At 38.2% G+C, this 18,713-nt stretch overlaps 2 protein-coding genes across 2 annotated transcripts in view; one reads left to right on the forward strand and one right to left on the reverse strand.

Annotated features, from left to right (window-relative positions):
• Nucleotides 1-14,553, reverse strand: part of Kiaa1328 (KIAA1328 ortholog) — a 226,847-nt gene extending 212,294 nt beyond the window's left edge. The window contains exons 1-4 of the mRNA XM_055625418.1: nt 14,256-14,553; nt 7,244-7,279; nt 6,500-6,642; nt 1,581-1,675 (exon numbers count right to left, since the gene is read on the reverse strand). Coding sequence (XP_055481393.1) covers nt 1,581-1,675; nt 6,500-6,642; nt 7,244-7,279; nt 14,256-14,553 — 572 coding nt within the window. The remainder of the gene's footprint in view (nt 1-1,580; nt 1,676-6,499; nt 6,643-7,243; nt 7,280-14,255) is intronic.
• A 93-nt stretch (nt 14,554-14,646) lies between these two features.
• Nucleotides 14,647-18,713, forward strand: part of Tpgs2 (tubulin polyglutamylase complex subunit 2) — a 53,118-nt gene continuing 49,051 nt past the window's right edge. The window contains exon 1 of the mRNA XM_055625419.1: nt 14,647-14,806. Coding sequence (XP_055481394.1) covers nt 14,725-14,806 — 82 coding nt within the window. The 5' untranslated portion in view covers nt 14,647-14,724. The remainder of the gene's footprint in view (nt 14,807-18,713) is intronic.

The following is an 18,713-nucleotide window of genomic DNA, read 5'->3' on the forward strand; positions in this document are numbered from 1 at the left end:
CAAGGAGGAGGGTAGGAAATAAAGCATCTGTGATGAGGCTGGGTTGATGGATCAGAGGTTAAAAGTGCTTGCTGCTCTTCCAAAACACCTGAGTGTGATTCCCAGCACCCATATCTGGTGAATCACAACTGCCTGAGAATGCACGTCTAAGGAAGCCAACATTCTTTTCTGGCTTCCAAGAATATCTACATATATGTGCAAACACACAAAATTTTTAAGTGCAAATAAAGAGGTAAATACTTGCCTACCACATACAATTCCCAGACCCTCAAAAAACAAAACAAAACAAAAACAAATGCACAATCCTTGTAAAGGAACTATTTAGAATTTTGACCATGAGCATTGTAAGTAAAACTATAATGAATATATGTAAAGCTAGTGATCTCTGTACCTGACAAATTCTGTGAATATCAGTTTTCTGGTTGTAATATTATACTGTAAGTGATCAAAATATTACCATCAGTGGATACTGGATAAAGGGTGGATAAGTTCTCTCTATATTTATAACAACTGCAATAAAATCTACAGTTATCTCAGAATAAAAGGTTATTCATTTTTTAAGGGATGAAAAAAAGGCCATCTTTCTACTTCATTTTATTTCTGTGATTCTTAAGAGTCCCGTATTAGAATAAAATTCAGTTTATGAAGTTTGATACTAATAAAAAAAGAAATACTGACATAAATAGGGCTGAAGGAAAGCTCATTCTTCAATAAGGATTCCAATGTAATAATAAATATAAAACCATTTTGGAAAATATAAAGTAGCCGTTAGAGTACCATGCAATAGTGGATGCAGGCACACTCCTTAGATGTATCTTGCTATAATGGTAAATATTTCAAAGCAAAAGTACATTTGAATAGTCCCAATAAATCACCCCTACAATACTGCTATGGTTTTAATACACATTGTCCAAAGTCCTTATGTTAAAGGCTTGGTCCCCAAGTGGTAGTAATTTTATGAGGTGAGGCCTTGTGAAAAGGTGTTAGGACATTGGGATAAGCACTTGAAGGTGAGTGTTTGGGCAATACAAAATCTTTTTTTTTTTTTTCCCACATCTGTTTCCATTAGACTAATAGCTTCTAATAGCATAGCATAATGACATTGTCTTAGAGTGTTTCATTGCTATGAAGGGACACCATGACCATGACAACTCCTATTTAAAAAAAAAAAAAGAAGCATTTCATTGAAGGTTGCATATAGTTTCAGAGGTTGAGTCCATGATCCGCACAGCAAGAAGCACAGAAGCACACAGACAGACATGGTGCTGGAGAAGAAGCCAGGAGTTCTATATCCAGATCTGTAATAATAGAGGTAGCCACCAGGCCTAGATTGAGCTTCTGAAATCCTAAAGCCCACCCCCAGTAGCACTCTTCCTCTAAAAAAGCAGCACCTACTCTGACAGGGCCATACCTCCGGATCCCTTCAAACCGCCCCACTTCCTGGTGACCAAGCATTCAAGTCTATGAGCCCATGGGTACTATTCTTGTTCAAACAACCACAGACATCAAATATATTAGCAATATTCTGCTCTCAAAATGAGTTGTCTCACTGGTGCATCCCATATAAGATCTTGTCTCACCTGGCCAGTTCTTTAATTAAGTTGGCAATGCGTCTTTTGTCTTCAAGACATAAATCTTTCAATGATGCACTCTTCATTCCTCCCTTGCAGAAACTCTACAATAAAACATCTTCTGGTTAACTTTTACTAAAAATAATTTTAAGTACTTTCTGAGAAATTTATCAAATTAAACATGGAAAGTAAAATTTCTTAGAAATCATTTATCTGGTTGATTACTACCCACATTTTTCATTTAAACCTACTGTGAATTCCAGACATGATAGAAAACTGATAGCAAACCAGACAACACCATGGAATTTACAGAGAAATGGACACAGAATGAAAAGATATGTCTGCTAAGTATTAGAGAACATTTACCTTTCCCATAGTGAATGTTAGGGTGACACGTATCTCTGGAAGACACTGAGAATCTCTAACACTGTAGCCCCAAAATGGTTTAAGGCACATAACGGCTAGACAGGAGATACTAGTTGTTGATTTTTAAAAAACCAGAATTCTTAAGGGCCAGATCTAAGAAAAACTAGAATTCACCTCTAGTGTTTTCACATGCCAAGAATAAAATAAGTGCTTTTTATCTGTTACTCTATCTCATTTTCACAGCAGTGCAATTAGACAAACATGTTTCAATTCTTCATTGAGTTCATAGCTTGGCCAGAGTTATAGCAGCTAAGGAACAAGATGGAGCTAAGGAACAGACATGGATTCCAGGTTGTGCTCTTAAACACTATGGTTTTTTGTTTGTTTGTTTGTTTGTTTTTGTTTTTGTTTTCAATGCTGTAGGGTCTCTCCAGTACTGTAACATGAAATTCAAGGAGTCACAAGAGAATAGGAACATTAGTTCCTCATTCCAGCATTTGTGCAATGGCCGAAGTAACTTACCACAACCTTTCACCTAACCAAAACAAGCAAAGATCCTTAAAATAAATCCTAGACATAGATAAGGTTAAAAAAGAGGGGGAGGGTCCTTGAAATAAAGTAAATTTGGATTTTGGTATGATCAACTTAAGATGCCTTTAAAGACTTCCATGTGAAAACATTTGGGAAATTGGAAAGGTAAGTCTGTCACTCCCATTAGAGATTCAGAGTTCAGTACTATCATGGGTGCCTTAGGTTTTTATAACTTCCTTCATATATTTACCATGCTTAATTTTTCTATAATGACATGTACAAATTAAGACAAAATATTAGTTTTTTAAAACTCAGTTTAAAAATCAAAGCACTGGTATTCTTATAAATTTTTAATTAATATCATTTAAAGTAAATTTAAACTTAAATTGCTACTTAAAAAGTACAAAAAGAGATTCAGAAGAATATAATATTGTAGGCAAACTTTTAAAGATGAGCACAAAGTCAATGTTAAAGACTGAAAAAGTCAAACTGGGGAACTTTGGAAACCCCATTTCTCCTTTGCCATCTGGCTCTCTGATAAACCCTGCTTCAGAAAAAAACTAGATTGAGATCAAGGTTGTAGGAAAGAAAAAGAATTCAATCTTTCCTGCTTCCTGGCCTTCGATGCCATTCCTGTCTGTGTTAGTTACACAAGGACAACTGCTTCCAGTTCAATAATTGTTTCCAGAACTTACAGAACTAGCTTTTCTGAGCCTCTGAGGGACAGAGAGCAAAGCCAGTCAGGGATGTAACCTGTCACAGAAGTCCAAGCTTCAAATTTAAGCCCATTCCCCTAAGTCTTATTTCTAAGTCTTATTAATTCAAACCTGTCCTTGTTCATCCAACCCTGGGAAGTTGTGGCTCTGTTTTACAGTTAATACTTCCTTGATACCTTACTGTTTCCTTTTGGGTTTTCCAGTACTTATGTAACAAGTTTTTTTGTTTGTTTGTTTTTTGTTTTGTTGTTGTTGTTTGCTTGTTTGTTTGTTTTATTTATCTTCAAGTCAGGGTTTCTCTGTGTAGCCCTGGCTGTCATGGAATTCACACTGTAGATCAGGCTGGACTCAAACTCAGGAGATTCACCTGCCTCTGCTTTCCACGTGCTGGGATTAAAGGCATGCATAACCGTAAGATTTATTTATTTTTGTTTTATGTGTATGCTGCTTTCACCTGCATGTGTGTTTATGCAGCACATGTATTAAGTGTCCTCTGAGGCCAGAAGAGGGCATAAGATCATCCAGAACTGGAGTTATAGGTAGTTGTTAGTCACTATGCAGACACTGAGATTCCAACCTAGGTCCTCCAAAAGAGCAAGTGCTCTGAAACACTGAGCCATCCCTCCAGTTACATCTCTCAGTTAAAATGGCTCAATACATGCTGACATATTAGTTAAAAGACATTTTATAATTACTATATACAGCATCAAGAATTCTCATGATTACACTAAAGAGCAAAAAACTTAGTCCTACAATACATATTATATGAGTATTTATAAAATATTATATCAGTATTTATAAAGTTTATATGCGTATTTATAAAGTATATGAGTATTTATAAAATTCCAAACATATAACGATAAACATTGCTTAAAATTAAAATATATCACTCTGTATAGGACAGGAGTTTGAAAACTACACCTGAAAGCCAAATTTGGCTCACTATTTTGTAAATGAAAATTTACAACAAAACCCCACCAAGTCAATCATTTAAATTTCCTAAGATTCTTTTCATGTCACATGGGGTAAAGCTGGGTAATTGAGATGGATGTTTATGGTCTCAAGCCAGAGAACAAGCCAGCACATGGCATTCCTCCATGCATTTTTTTTTTTAAGTTTCTGCTTAAGTACCTGTCCCATCTTCCTTCTTGGGCTATGACCTGGAAGTGTGTGCTAAATAAACCCTTCCCAAGTTGCTTTTGGTCAGAGCATTTTATTACAGTCAGAGAATAAAACTGGAAATTGTGCAAATGAAACGATATGATTGCTGAAAGAAGTGTAATTAGCAAATAGCTTTCATTTATGCTATTAATAAAATAATGTACCATAGTACTCATGCCAGCACCTACTAATAGCAGAAACACTGAAACTTGCCATTTCTATTCCAAATGCCATTCAAAACAACACACTGTTCTGCAGTTCGCCACCAAATCCTGTTCATTACCAGATGAGCATTGGCAAAAGATATCAAAATGTCTCCACAATTAAACACGAGGAATTGTGAAACATTTCCTAATAGTCTGAAAGTAAATGTTTGGGGTATCTAGGGCTTTGTGGGGTGATAGCCACTAAAGCAACTTTGTGATTCTATAAACCAGTCACAGCACAGACAACACCTCAAAAAATGAGAATACCTGGTCAGAGGAAAAATCATTTACGAAACAAGCTGTTGTGTAGCTGTTTACTCCAAAATGAAGTTATATTCCTCAGAAAGGAAAGACGCCTAAGACTCAGGATGCTACAAACCTCCCAGGGCTCAGAAGGGGTAGCTCAGAAAGTTATATCATTCCCCAAAATTCTAAAACAGGGCACAGCTTCTGACAAGAGTTGCTGCCTCCAAGTTGAGCGGAAACCTCCAGGACATAATGTTTCTGAGTTGTCACACAGGATGGGGTAGATTTGAGAGTAACCCAAGCTCTTGTAAGTAATCCCAGTAAATTCACTGATTCTGCAATCTAGACTGGGATGAAATAGTTTCTTTAGTCTGTTGTCGGTGTCCTGTCTGAATGAATATCAGATTCATCAGATCTCCCCGGAAAAAGTCACAAAACATAAGCAGAAGAAAGATTCTGTCCATGAGCTATAGATTACAAATACTAATGTCAACTTTAATTGAAGAAAGGAAATGGAGCAACAGTTATAGCATTACAATAAAGTGATTTTTACTTTGAAATAATTAAAACAAACAGAAAGAAAAAGACATGTGCCAGAGGAATGGGCAGACACTATTATGAAGACAAAAAGGGGGCCAACCAGCCACTGGCCTATAAAAACCAAGAATTATTGTCACAGGAGATAATTCAATGGATAAAGAGTGCTAGCTCTGTACGAGTTAGGATCCCCAAAGTCACATAAAAGCCAGGTAGGCAGTGGTGGCCAATTCTAATCCCAACAGTTGGGAAGCAGAGACAGAGAATCCCCTGGGAAAATAGGCTGGCAAGACTAGCCAGATTTGGCCTCTCTGGGTTCAACATGATACCTTGACTCAAGAATCAAGTAGAGAGGAATTGAGGAAGAAAACTGATGTCAAGTTCAGCCCTCCACATACACCAATATATACATACATGGAGAGGCACAACACATACATATGCAAAGGAAGTTTTGTTTTGTTTTTCAATAACACAGAGCAAAACAATTTTTAAGTCAATAACATTGAAAGTCACAATAATTCAGGCTCATTTTCTTTATACAAGCTTTGTTTTACTACAAAAATATCAGCCATCAACAAATACATTTCTAAAAATAAAAACATAAAGGATACCTAAGCATAAAAATAGTAAATTTGATTTATCAATTAATGCTAGAAAAAAAAGAAAAATGTAAAATAAGATACATAGCACTACCCAGGATCACTAAAGGTTTTGTACCTTCTAAAGATACAAAAAGACCTTTTTTTAAAAAAAAAAAGGTCTTGTGTTTTCACTGAGCAGTTTTTAGGCTAGGGAGATAGCTCGGTCAGAAAAGTGGCTGTCCCTCAAATGTGAGGACCCAAGTTCAAATGAGGACATAGCAGCATTTGTCTGTAACTTGACCACTAGATGAGGACGCTGTAAAGGACAGAAACAGTGGATCACTAGAGTTTGACCAGGGTGAGGGCTAGATTCAATAAGAGACAAGAGACCTGTGTTACAAACAAAAACCCCCACCACAACCACCAAAACAGCAAGAAAAACCCAACAAAGTACAGTGATAGAGAAGCAGAGGATAACCAACTTCTGGCTTGCATACATGCACACATAAGTGCACTCATGCCCCCCACACGCATACAACATGTATATACACAAAAACCCGAACAAATGAGAAAATATTACTGACCTGTTCAGTTACTGAGTCTCCTGCACCTTTTAAAGACCCAATGCAGACGGAAGCATCAGTCATCCTGGAAGTTTTAATTTTAACATCAACTTTTGGATTTCCCAACTTGAGTCTCGATCTTGTATTTCCTTCTGTGGAGATACCTAAGAATGTTCATTAAACAAAACTTCAGAATTTGATCTTCTTAATCTTTTCAATTTAAAACTCATATGTGTCAAAACAAGGTTATCTTAAAGAAGTAATTCAATAATTCAGTTAGGTGCTATGAATATTTATAAGTTACATTAAAGGCAACAAATTACAACATATTGAGAAAACATGAAAAAAAATCAGGCTTTTCACCTAGAGTAACTGCAATGAGTCCACTTGATTACTCACTCATCCAACTGAACAGTCAATAAGCACATAGTCTTCTATTTAACCTGGATCAACTTTTCATATTTTCTTATGAGATATGAAATACAAATTTGCAAAAAGAATCTCTTCTCTTGAATAAATAAGAAACATTTTATGAACCATAAATGCTGACTTCCCCAGCCAGACAGACCCTAGGATGAGCCAGTATTTCAAATTTTAAGAGGATCTAGTCAAATATTCAAAAACTTTGCTTTTTAAATTTGGTTTTTGAAAAAAGTTTACATTCAAATGAATTTTTCCATATCCAATTGCACATACAATGTTTAATTTTCTCCTAACATTTAAGAAACAATGGAAGCTTCAAGAACTTTAACATAGATGTCATACCTGGAACATAAACTACTGATTGTTCTTCATCAGAAACTATGGAAGAAATCATGAAGGAAAATACTATAAAACATTACTAGTGATCCACTTGTTCTATATATCTATAATAAATCTTCATCTCTTTTGACCTTATAATTTATAGCTTACTTTTAAAAAACTAGAAAATAAAAACAATGAGTATTTTTATAAAGGCATAGTCATAACTTTATGTTTAGAAAAAATGTTGGAGGCCATGGTCCATCAATCTTTTCTCCACACTTGCTCCCAAATAGGATACTTTTGTGATTCATATTCTGCTATTATGCTGCTTTCCTTTTACAAACCATGGAGAAGCTGACAGCTATTTTAGGAATGAAGAATAAATAATTTCAAGATAGGCATTAGCTTTGAAGATCAAACAATGTTTTAAGCCAAGTCAATCATACAAACACAAAGGCAATATTTACTCTTCTGTAACACATTCATAAAATGTCCCAAGGTGCCCTACTATAGAAGTCATAAGAAAAAAGTTTAGGACGGTAAGGAGAAATTCAGAAAAAAAAAATATACACTTTCTGTAGCAAATATATATACATAGATGTTATTATATATATACATACGCATAAGAACATCTATAAAGTCAACATAAGAGTTAGTTACAAACTCAGGATTACATGGAAGGCCCCAATGAAGTTCTGTGGGCTACTAAAAGAAGCAAACCTAGTAAACAGGGAAAACAGATTTTATTGGGAGGAGCAGTTGGGGGCAGGAGAAGATGGAAGAAGGAACAAAATACATTGTCTGTATGTATGACATTGTAACAAAATACATACTATGTATGTATGACAATGTAATTTAGTAATAAATAAATATTTAAGCTCAGCATCAATCCTAGTATTGGAATCGTTTTCTATGGAACACTAACTGGAATTGCCTAGCAATATGCTGGGCTTGGTGATGCAAACCTATAATTCCATCAGCTGGGGAGGCTAAGGTAGGAGGAGTTCAAGACCTACTTGGAGTACAGAATAACTTCAAGGCCAGCCCGAGTTAAGACCCTGTCTCCAAGGAGGAGAGGATGGGAAGTGTGGGCAGGGTAAGGGCTGAGGCTGAAGAAGGCTTATCTGGCATAAGCAAGGCCCTAAATTCTAACCCCCATACTAACAGAAAAGTAGGGATTCTCTGATGAAACCTACTGTTTGAGCTACTGAATAGTTTCTCACAGCCCTCTGCAGCACATGTGCTATCTATCACAAGTTTAAGATGTTGGTTGATAGGCTAGGTATGGTGGTACAGACCTATAATTGCAGCATTTAGAGAAGGCAGAAGATCAAGAGATCAAGGCCAGCCTCCACAACATGAAACCCTTTCTCAAATAAATACATAAATTGTCCTATTTCCTAAAACACTGTGATGGAGCTTTGATAGTTTTGGAGAATTAGAATTACTACTCCAAAGAAGCTAACTTTGAATTCACCAACAACCAATTTCAAAATAGCTCTATGACATAAAATGGTATGGTCTCCTAAACAAAGAAACCATTCTTTTATTCTATACACAGTCGGCACTCAATAAATGTTTGATGTTTAAAATGTTCTTGAAAAAAAAAAACAGAAAAAAAATCCAAGACAATAGTACAAAATAGGTTCCATTAAGAATGTTTTTAATTAGAAGATAAATATAGGATGTTCTCCAATGATGTCCTGGTAAACATGTTACATTTTTTTTAGATCATTCCACAACGGAACCTGCTCACAACTGGAAGAGAAGAGCTAGAGTGGAAATGGGCACCCTACTCTGTAAAGGAATTTTAATTCAGACCATGGCTGCTCTGTCAAGAGATCACATTCAAAGACTTTCTAGGTCTGTGTGATTCAGGTGTAATACAGACGTGCCTTTAAACCCAGGAGACAGAGGCAAGCAGATCACTGAATTCAAGGCCAACCTGGTTCACAACAAGTTTCAGGTAAAGAAAAGCTTAGGTTGAGGTGTGGTGGTAGAAGCCTTTAATCCCAGCACTCATGAGACAGAGATTGGCAGATCTCTGAGTTCTAGTCAGTTCTGTACAGGCTTTGGGTTGAGTCTGTGAGTTGAGAGGCAATGCAGAGGAGATGAGTTCCTGGCAGTTTGAGTTCATGCAATTCAGGTTTTACCTGGGGAATTTTTACAGAGGCTGAAGAGAGAACAAGCTAGACACAGATGAAGATAGAATGAGCCAGAGATTGAGGAGACAGAAGATTAGAACTGATTGCAGAGCTCTTCAGTGAGAAACTGAGATAAACCAGACTGAGTAAGTCAGCTTAGAAAGGAGTATGAGCCAGAGCAGCTAATTAAATCAGTTAGCCAGAGTTCAGAAAGAACTGGAAAGGGTGAGCTTATTCAGCAGTAAGTCTCAGAGCTGAAAACATTCTAGCTCTAGGTTAGCAGGTGGAGACCGGAAGCTCAAGCCTGCTAGTTCTAGGCTTACAAAAAATAAGATTGTACAGAAGCTGGAAGCTTCCAGGACTAGACCTGGAAGGTTAGCAAGGGCAATAAGCCTCCATGACAAGTACTTCAGGCAAGGAAAGGTTACCTTAACACAACTCAGCTTCAAAAGCTCAAGCAAGTATTTCTCCCTTTCTCCTCCTTCAATCCTGACATACTTCCACCATTCTTATTCTCAGTTAATAATCTACTTCCTATTTCCTTAAGAAAACAACCCATGAAGACCTCCCCACTCTCCCTTCTTGCAACAGAAGTGTTCACATCCTGATCTAAAGGCAATGGAGCCCTTATTCATGCATATGAACACACACACACACACACACACACACACACACACACACATCTTCCTATTAAGTATTCCTATTAGCATCTAAAGATGTACTACTTGTTCACTTTTTTCAAAAAAGGAAAAAAAAAATCCTTAGCCCTGCATCCCTTTACTGCACTACTTTCTGCTCTTTACAGCAAAACTGCTCGGAAGAGACTTTCCAATGTCTCCAGTTCCTCTGCTGCTAATTAGTCATAAGCCTATCACAATCAAGCTTTACTGTCAACCCAGTAAAGCTCCTTCTAATGCCCCATATTGGTAAACCTATCAATTAATTAGTATTTGATATAAATGAGCACTCATCAACATTTCTTTACTTAGCTTCAAAGATACTGCACTCACAATTTTCCTATGAATTTTGTAACAATTCCTGCTCCTTCCCCTTCAATTCCTTCTACTCTAGCCATTCCTTGTCACTTTGGAGAGTCCCCAGGACCTGATTTGGAGGCTTTTTTTTTTTTTCTTTCTTTCTTATTCTATTAGAGATCTATTCAATTATCCAGTCTTGAAGTACTTTCAGTGAGCTGATTTCTGCCAAATTAATCTTCAGCAAAAGCCTATCTGCTAAAGTTAACACTGACAGTTAGATACACAAGAGACCTCAGATTCAGTAAGTCCACTACAAAAGTCCCTACATTCATCTCAAAGGCCACTCCTCACATAGCCTTTCCCATACTCCTAGCTGCCCAAACCAAAACCAAAAGGCAAGAGTTATTCTTGACTTTAATTTCCTATCTCACATTCAGAAAATTCTATTGGCATAACTTACAACATGTACCTATAGCCCAACAACTTCTGACCAACAATGTTAAGCAAATCCAAATCACCAGGATGACTGCCATTGCCTCCTAACGGCCCTCTCTTGTTTTGACACAGCACTCAACATTCTACTTTTTACAGAGTCCAAACATTTAAAAACTCTGTGTCAATTCTATTCAGAATAAAAGTCTTAAGTAGTTACAAGGTCTACAATGCTCGGGATCTGATCCTTTCCTTTTACCTCTGTTCTCCTTTCTTGATACATTCCCCTTCACTCCTAGCATCCTGTTAGTGAGGACATAAGCCCCTGTGTTGGAGCTTTTGCATTTTTTATTTCTTCAGCTAGATAGCATTTTCTCAAAATCTTCATTCTTATTATCTTTAGGCTTTGGTCATACATTATTTTTTGACTGAGGCCTTCATTGCCTAACACATAGGTACTTAAAACTGAGTAATTCTCTCCAACTGTGATCCCTCACCTATGATTAGTAAATATATGCATTTCATTTATTCATAGCCTTATCTCATCTCTCTAAAATGTTAACACCAAAAAAAGATGACTTTTATCCTGTATATTCAATTTTGCACTCCCAAACAAAAAGAATATCTAGTTTGTACTAAGCCATTCACAAAAGGATAAAACTTATTTTTATGAGACATGAGCCCAATAACTCTAACTAATTTCAACATGCATTTTGAAAAATAGCATTGGAAGTTGAATCTTCAAATAACATATAACAATCTATTTTGTCTCATTAAGAACTCAAATAGTTAACTTATATGTATGCCCCCAACAAAGCTGTATTTTTTTTTTCAGAAAAAACAAAAAGACAAAAGGAACAGCAAATGGATATTGTACCTACATGCTACCTCATATTTTATTTCTTTAGCTAGAAATAATTCAAGAATTATGGGAAGTTATAAAAATTTTTGAGAATGATAATTTATCTATATTCCCAGAAGGAAAGTAGTAATTGGAATCCAGGGCAAAAGTGGTATAGAGGAAGAAGCATGTGAAAGAAATAAGCTATGTATTGCTTACTATACCCTCTGAATAGTGAATTATTTGCCAGCAAAACAGGTATATGTAATTATTACTTACCGCCGAGGCTTTGAGGTAAATTAGCTCTACATCAATGTAAAGTCTTCATCTATTTTTATTTAAGAACTCAGTGGCAGAAATGATAATTATTGCAATTTTTGGGCTATTCCCCTGTAGTTCAAAATTGTTAAAAATATTATTATTAGTAATACTGTTAATTCATGAAGTACAAATTAGTAATCAAATTTAGATATTGCAGAAAGAGTATCCAATTTATAACAATACTATGAACAATATGAATTAGTAAAGAAATCCACAACCGTAAGATTATGTTATACTAGATGATTTAACCCATAAAATACAGTGTAGCATTCTCATTTTTCATACATTAGATGTCAATACCTTGTGTCAAATAGCGCTGTTGATTCATAATATGGAAAAGACACAAACAACAACTTTTTTAAAGGTGATGATCAGTAACTGATTAACTGCTCTCTTGTAATGGAAACTTCTAGGATTGAGAAATCTCTCAATGACAATTATTTATTCAGGTGAAGCGCTAAAAACCTTTTATTCAATAATGTGCAAAGAATATCATAGGTGCGCACTATCTGGATTTTTTTTCTAGTGGAAATTTTATTCTGAGATGGTCTGGAAAATAATCATCAATGCAACAGAAAGAAATTGAAATACAAAGACCAAACGGTTCATACCTATCACGTTCTTTCAGCAAATAGTCACAATAGTGTAAATTTAATATAGCTGTTTGCCCTATGGAGATTTAGAATGAAAAAAATCAGAGGCTGAATGTTAACTGGTCATTAGATGGAATGGGTTGAGGAAAAAGGAACTAACAATAACTTTGAACTCCTTTCTCACATCTGAATTTCTACAGAACATAATTACCATCACATTTCCCATACAATTTCCATTTCCCATCATTCGTGGGTAGATCTGAATGCTTTACATTATTCAGCTGCATGAGAAAATGTAAAAGTTGGGGAATATATTATTACTTCTATAACAAATGATGAGTGTTATGACTACATAAATGAGTACAAGGCTGCCAACAACGAAAGCAAAGGTTTGGACCACACACTGTTAATTTCTTCAGTCCCAATGAAACAAAACTCCTCTGTTTTATATCACCTCCTCTATTCTATATCAGAAAAATACCATTAGCTGCTATAACCAAATAACTCTTTGTTTCCTAGGGAAAAGATTGATCCTACTCCCTGACTTCCTAATTCAGCACAGTGGTCCTGATGTGCATTTGTTTCCTGCCTCTAATGGGTAAAGGGGAAAATTTTTTTCTTTTCGCTTTGAGAGTCCATTGGTATGCTTTCTTCTACAGTACATGAAGGTAATTTAATTTGCTTCTCTTCCACCTATAGGAGACAAACAGTAACCCTGTTTAGTAAGTGCATAACACTAAACACTCAGCAGCACAGAATGCAAAAGTATTCCTTTCTGCACACATGAAACTCTTACTGAGTAACTCAATAAAGAAAACTGATAATACAATTTTCTAAGTTTCCCTAGGCAGAATGAATGTCCACAATGATTCTGCCCAAGGCAACAGTAACGCCTAAAACAATGTCATCACCACTACTAGCAAACCAACTGGCCTACCAGCAGAAACTCAGGAACACTGATTACATTTCCTCTCCCGAGTAATGCCCCTCTAGCAAGGAAGTCTATAACCCAGATGAAAGTTTAGGATGCAACTGCTAATGCTAGGAATGAACCACTGTTAAATCTCCTCAGTTATTGAACTGGGCATTCAAACTACTGCGAAGCTAGAAAGCACCACAGCTTCCTGAACAAAAACAATCCCCAAATTTTAATTTCCAACAAGGGTGACCCACAATCTAGCAAGGCAACTCTGCTTCCAGGCACTTCCTACATTTTTCCCTAAGTCTCTCCTAAAGACGCAATAGAAACACAGCATCACTAAAGGGCCTCAGGAGTCCAAGAAGCAAATAAAATCACCCCTGATTTGTCCCTAGTGTCGCACACTAAGGGTAATTCGAAATAATGAGAAAAAAAAAAAAAAAAAAAAAGACTCCCGGCCCAGCTAGCAACTGTGTTCACCCACACTTGCCCTGCCTACCACTACAAACTGCCTTCACACCCTTACTGGGCCACTGTCCTGCGAGGGATGTCGGGGAGCCCTTCCATCCTTGGCCACCTCTGCAGAACCCACAGCCGAGGAGGACGCATTTCCCACGAGCCAGAATTCCCACCTAGCAACACTTCGTCGCCAGGCGAAGGGCGAGCCCGGCACCCCGCTTGAAGTGGAAAGGCCCATGGCTGGCCTGAGGTCCGCCCCGCGCTTCGCCGGCCCACTGGACGCCTCGCGCCCCCGCCCTTGCCACCCAGCAGGGCGCGGCGCCCCCTAGCAGCAGGGCAAAGGATACAGTCGCAGCTCCAGAACGCAGAGCCTGGCAGGGAGGGGGCCGCCGCGCCCGCCATCTTGAAACAACCGCCACTCGAGGCGTCGCGCCGGGGCTGCCACGCCCCGGCCTCCAGGCTTGGTCCCCATTGGCCGCTCGTCGCAGAGGCCCGCCCCCGCTTGCCCCTCTGGCCCCGGCAAGGGGAGAAGCTGCGGGCCGAGGCGAGGCGGGGTCGCGGAGATGTGAGGTGAGGCCCGGGCCAGGGTCGCGGGAACGAGCGCCTGGCGGAACTGCTGCTGTTAGAGCCGCTCGGGCCGCCCATCCACTCCTAGCGGAGCCCTCAGGCCCCGAAAACTACAACTCCCGGCATGCCGTGAGCCCGACGACCGCAGAGCTGAGGCGGGGTCGGGCGCGTCAGCCGGCCGGCCGGCTCCCCACGGCGGCGCCGGGAGCTGTGGCCGCCGCTGGCGCGCGAGGAGCGGGAACGCGTGCCATGGAGGAAACGCCACCCCCACTGCAAGCCGGCAGCAAGCCGCACCTGGAGAAGTTGACCCTGGGCGTCACCCGCATCCTAGGTGAGTGCGGTGGGAAATGGCTGCAAAGGACCAGGGTGGAGGGCTGGCTGCTGGTTGCACTGCGTGAAGCTGGACCTGACTGCAGAGGGCTTCGCTGCTGCGAGTTCCACAGTTAAGGGAAAAAGGGGGTGTCCGACCAGGCCGGAAAGTGTGTGCTGAGAGTTCGGGAATGGTTGCCTTGCACCTGGCAAAGGGGAGCAGAGAAAGGCAGCGGGCACCTGCAACCTGGGGGACGCGACTCCAAGGAGACTTCCTCAGCCCAGGTTGTATTTTGGAAATGCAAGCCCTGCTAGTGGTAACAGAATAAACTGAGGAAAGGATGCTGCCAGTGTCCCAAGGCAGCCAATGCCAAGCGCCTCCTCGTGCAGTGCCAAGCTTTGGAAGGGAGCCAAAGCTGGCAGCGTTGTACAAGTTGAGGGTTTTTTTTTTTTTTAATTGAACATTGATTGGCTAAGTAATCACCACTGTGTTAGAAACTGCGGCTACAACGATAAAGGAACAGGGTGTGTGAAACCAACAGTAACTTCCTAGCAGCCCAGAACAAATCAGTTGCCTGTCATTGACTAATCAGAGGGAGTAGAGACCGAGACGTGCCTGGCCTTTCTGGAAAGTTTAGAAGAATCTTGTCCCAGAGATGATTCTAGATTTCAAAGATAAAGGAAGGGGGCGGGGTAAAGCTGCTGCCTAACCACGCCTGAGAAAGTATATTTCAAAGCTTTCCTCTCACAACTATGACAAAATCGGAATTTCTCTATGGTGATCCACAAGTTCCTTGGATCATGTTTTCTTGTTTAAGCCACTGCGGACATCTTGCTGTTGAGGATATAACATTAAAGACACTAAGGTCTTTTCTACTTGTAGCCATTTTCAGTTTCCTTGGCCTTCTTCCACCTGGAATTAACTTGCTCTCAATGTCTCCCATCCATTATTCAGATTCCTCATCAAATTAGTATCTCTAATAAACCTCACACACACCCTTTTAATTACACCTTTCCACCGTGCTATCGTGTATCCCTGCACACACACTCTTTTTTCCCCCAATATTAGCACCATGTGAAATTATGTGTTTATTTGGTAATAGAAATCTGAGACCAGATCTGATTTATTCTAATAATGTGTGATTTGTTTAGTATGTAAAAACTAATGTAATAAAATGTTAGTAGAATAAAGGACAAAGCCTGCATCATGAATAACTGCCAAAAAGGTACTTGACAAAAGCCAGCATCCTTTCCTGATTGAAAAGAAAAGAAAAACATATAAGTAGAAAATACCAGTAATAATGACACATGTTTGTAATCCTAATACTGGGAAAGGAGTATGATGTTGACCACAAAGTTAGGCTGAGCTAGTAATAAATTTTTTCCTCAAAATAAAAGCAAAAAAAGAGTAGAGAATCTTATTTTTTAATAAAGGGCATCTGTGAAAAATCCCATAGCTAACATCATGTTGAAACACTATCTTCTTTACTCTTAAGACTAAGAACAACAAAAACAAAATGTTCTTAAAGGTCAGCGAAGCTGGTACAGGTTTGCTGATTCACTGGGCTCAATTTGTTCCAGCAGAAAGATATAACGCAAAATCAGCAAAGGGGGGAAAAACTGCAGGCAAGGGAGTTAAGGAAAAGCTGCGGACCGGAAACCACACAGGGCATGCTTAATTTCCCTAGCAACATGTTTGTATCAATATGCCTGTAGTGTGTATCTAGAAAGCAGTCTTAAACTGAGGAGTCCAAAATTTATTGGAAATTGATGTAGACATTCTTTTCTAGCATGTACCAACTTCCAGTCTCCCAAAAGAAAAACATATATTCAACTACACTTTATTTGCATTAGCAGTTTGGACACAATGAGCCATTTCCATCTAAAAGTACTGGAAACCTCACTGAAATCCAGCTTCTCAGATGCCATCCAAGAGCAAACCTAACAAGTAGGCCTTGTAAAGATAGTCTTGGATATACTATGCTTGATATTTTCAATCTTAGCATTTTTACTCAGCATTGTATTAGGGATTCTGACCAAGGATTAGGCAGGAAAATAAAGTAAATTATAAGAGGAAAAGTTGATCTGTTTGCAAATGATAAACCCTACAAATTAACCCTAAGAGGAATACATGCTATCTATGCAATAGCAGAAAGCAATACTAAAATAAAATCAAGAAAGCAACTAATTACAACCATACCAAAAGAATAAAATATAAATAAGTTAACAAAGAAATCTGTCACTTCTGCACTAAAACAGTAAAAGTCCTTTAAAGGATAGTAAGAACAAAATAAAAAAGAAGAAATGTCATCTTTTTGTGGTTTTTCCCGACTAGATCAACAAATTTAGGATCTCCAAATACTGTCAAATCTCAGCTGTCTCTATTGCAGAAACTGACAAATTAATACTAAAGTTAATATCGAAATATATGAGACCAGAAATAACCAAAACAGTCTTGGAACAGAAGAAAAATTTACTCATTGGGGATGACTAGACATTGGGGAAATGGTAGTGGTTGTGACTATATAACAAAGTGAATAATTATGCCATTGAACTCTACATTTAGGCATGGTAACAAGGATAATTTTTTGTAACATGTAATTGCTCTAATAAAGATGATTTACTACAGAATTATAGTAATAATTTTTAGAGGGGCACCAGCATAAAAATAAAAATACAGATCTATGGTAAAGAATTGAAACTTAAAAAATGGCTGTCATGTTTAAAGTTCAGTGATTGTATTTTTTAATATGGATGTGAAAACTATTCAATAGGGGGAATATTTTCAATGAAATATTGTTACAACAACTTGATGCCCACGTTTAAAATCTGGTCTGAGGAAACCAAAGAAGGTGTCAGATCCCCTAAAACTAGAGTTACAGACAGTTATAAGCTGCCATGTGGGTGTTAGGAGTGAAAACTCCTAACTTTGGATGAGCAGCCAGTATTCTTAACTGCTCACCCATCACTCCAGCTGCCCCCCCCCTTAGTTTAGTTTTTAACCAAATTAGAATAAATAGAATTTTAAATATGAGACAAGAAAAGGAATAAGTAGTTTATAAAAATTAAAAATGTGTTTTTGTGGATACCATCAAGTGACAACACAGCCCCAAAATAGAATATCTGTAAATCATTATATGAAAAAAAGATTACAAGTAAAAAAAAAGCAAACAAACCAAAACTAGGAATTTAGCAATTAAGGGTAATCTGAATTGTGCCAATTTTTTGAACCATATTTATGTAAAGGTGATTGTCATAAGTCAGATAAAGAGATCAAAGCCATAATGAGATACTACTTCACATCGACTAGAATGGCCATAATAAAGACTGATATGAGTATTTGTGAAATTAATTCAAATCCTCATGGACTGCTGGTGAGAATGTAATTTGGCACAGCAACTTTGGAGAAGGGTTTGACTCTTCCCAAAAAGATTAAACACGAAATTGCTACATGATTCAACAATTCCACTTCTCTTTATTTATCCACAAGGAAAAAAAAGATTTACATACAAATACTTGTCTCAAATATTCTTTTTTATTAATTTATTTACTTTACATCTCAGTTGCAGCTTCCCCTTTTCCCAGCTCCTCTCTCTCGACTTTCCTCTTCCTACCCCTCTCATGCATTCTCCTTTTTTTCCTCAGAAAAAAAGATTGCTATTCCATGGATATCAATCTTCATTGGCATATGAATTTGCAGTAGGACTAGGTGCATCTTCTATTGAGGCTAGATAAGGCAGCTCAGTTAGGGAAAAGGGATCCAAAGGCAGGCAACAGAGTCAGAGACTCTGTTTCTGCTGTTAGGAGTCCCACATGAAGACCAAGCTGCACAACTGTTACATATGTCAGAGGGCCTGGGTCCATCCCATGCATGCTCTGTGTTTGAGGTTTCAGTCTCTGTGGGCCCCTATGGGCCTGGGTAGTTGATT

This window comes from Psammomys obesus, unplaced genomic scaffold (assembly GCF_907164565.1).
Source record: "Psammomys obesus unplaced genomic scaffold, mPsaObe1.curated_primary_1811, whole genome shotgun sequence".
NCBI lineage: Eukaryota > Metazoa > Chordata > Mammalia > Rodentia > Muridae > Psammomys > Psammomys obesus.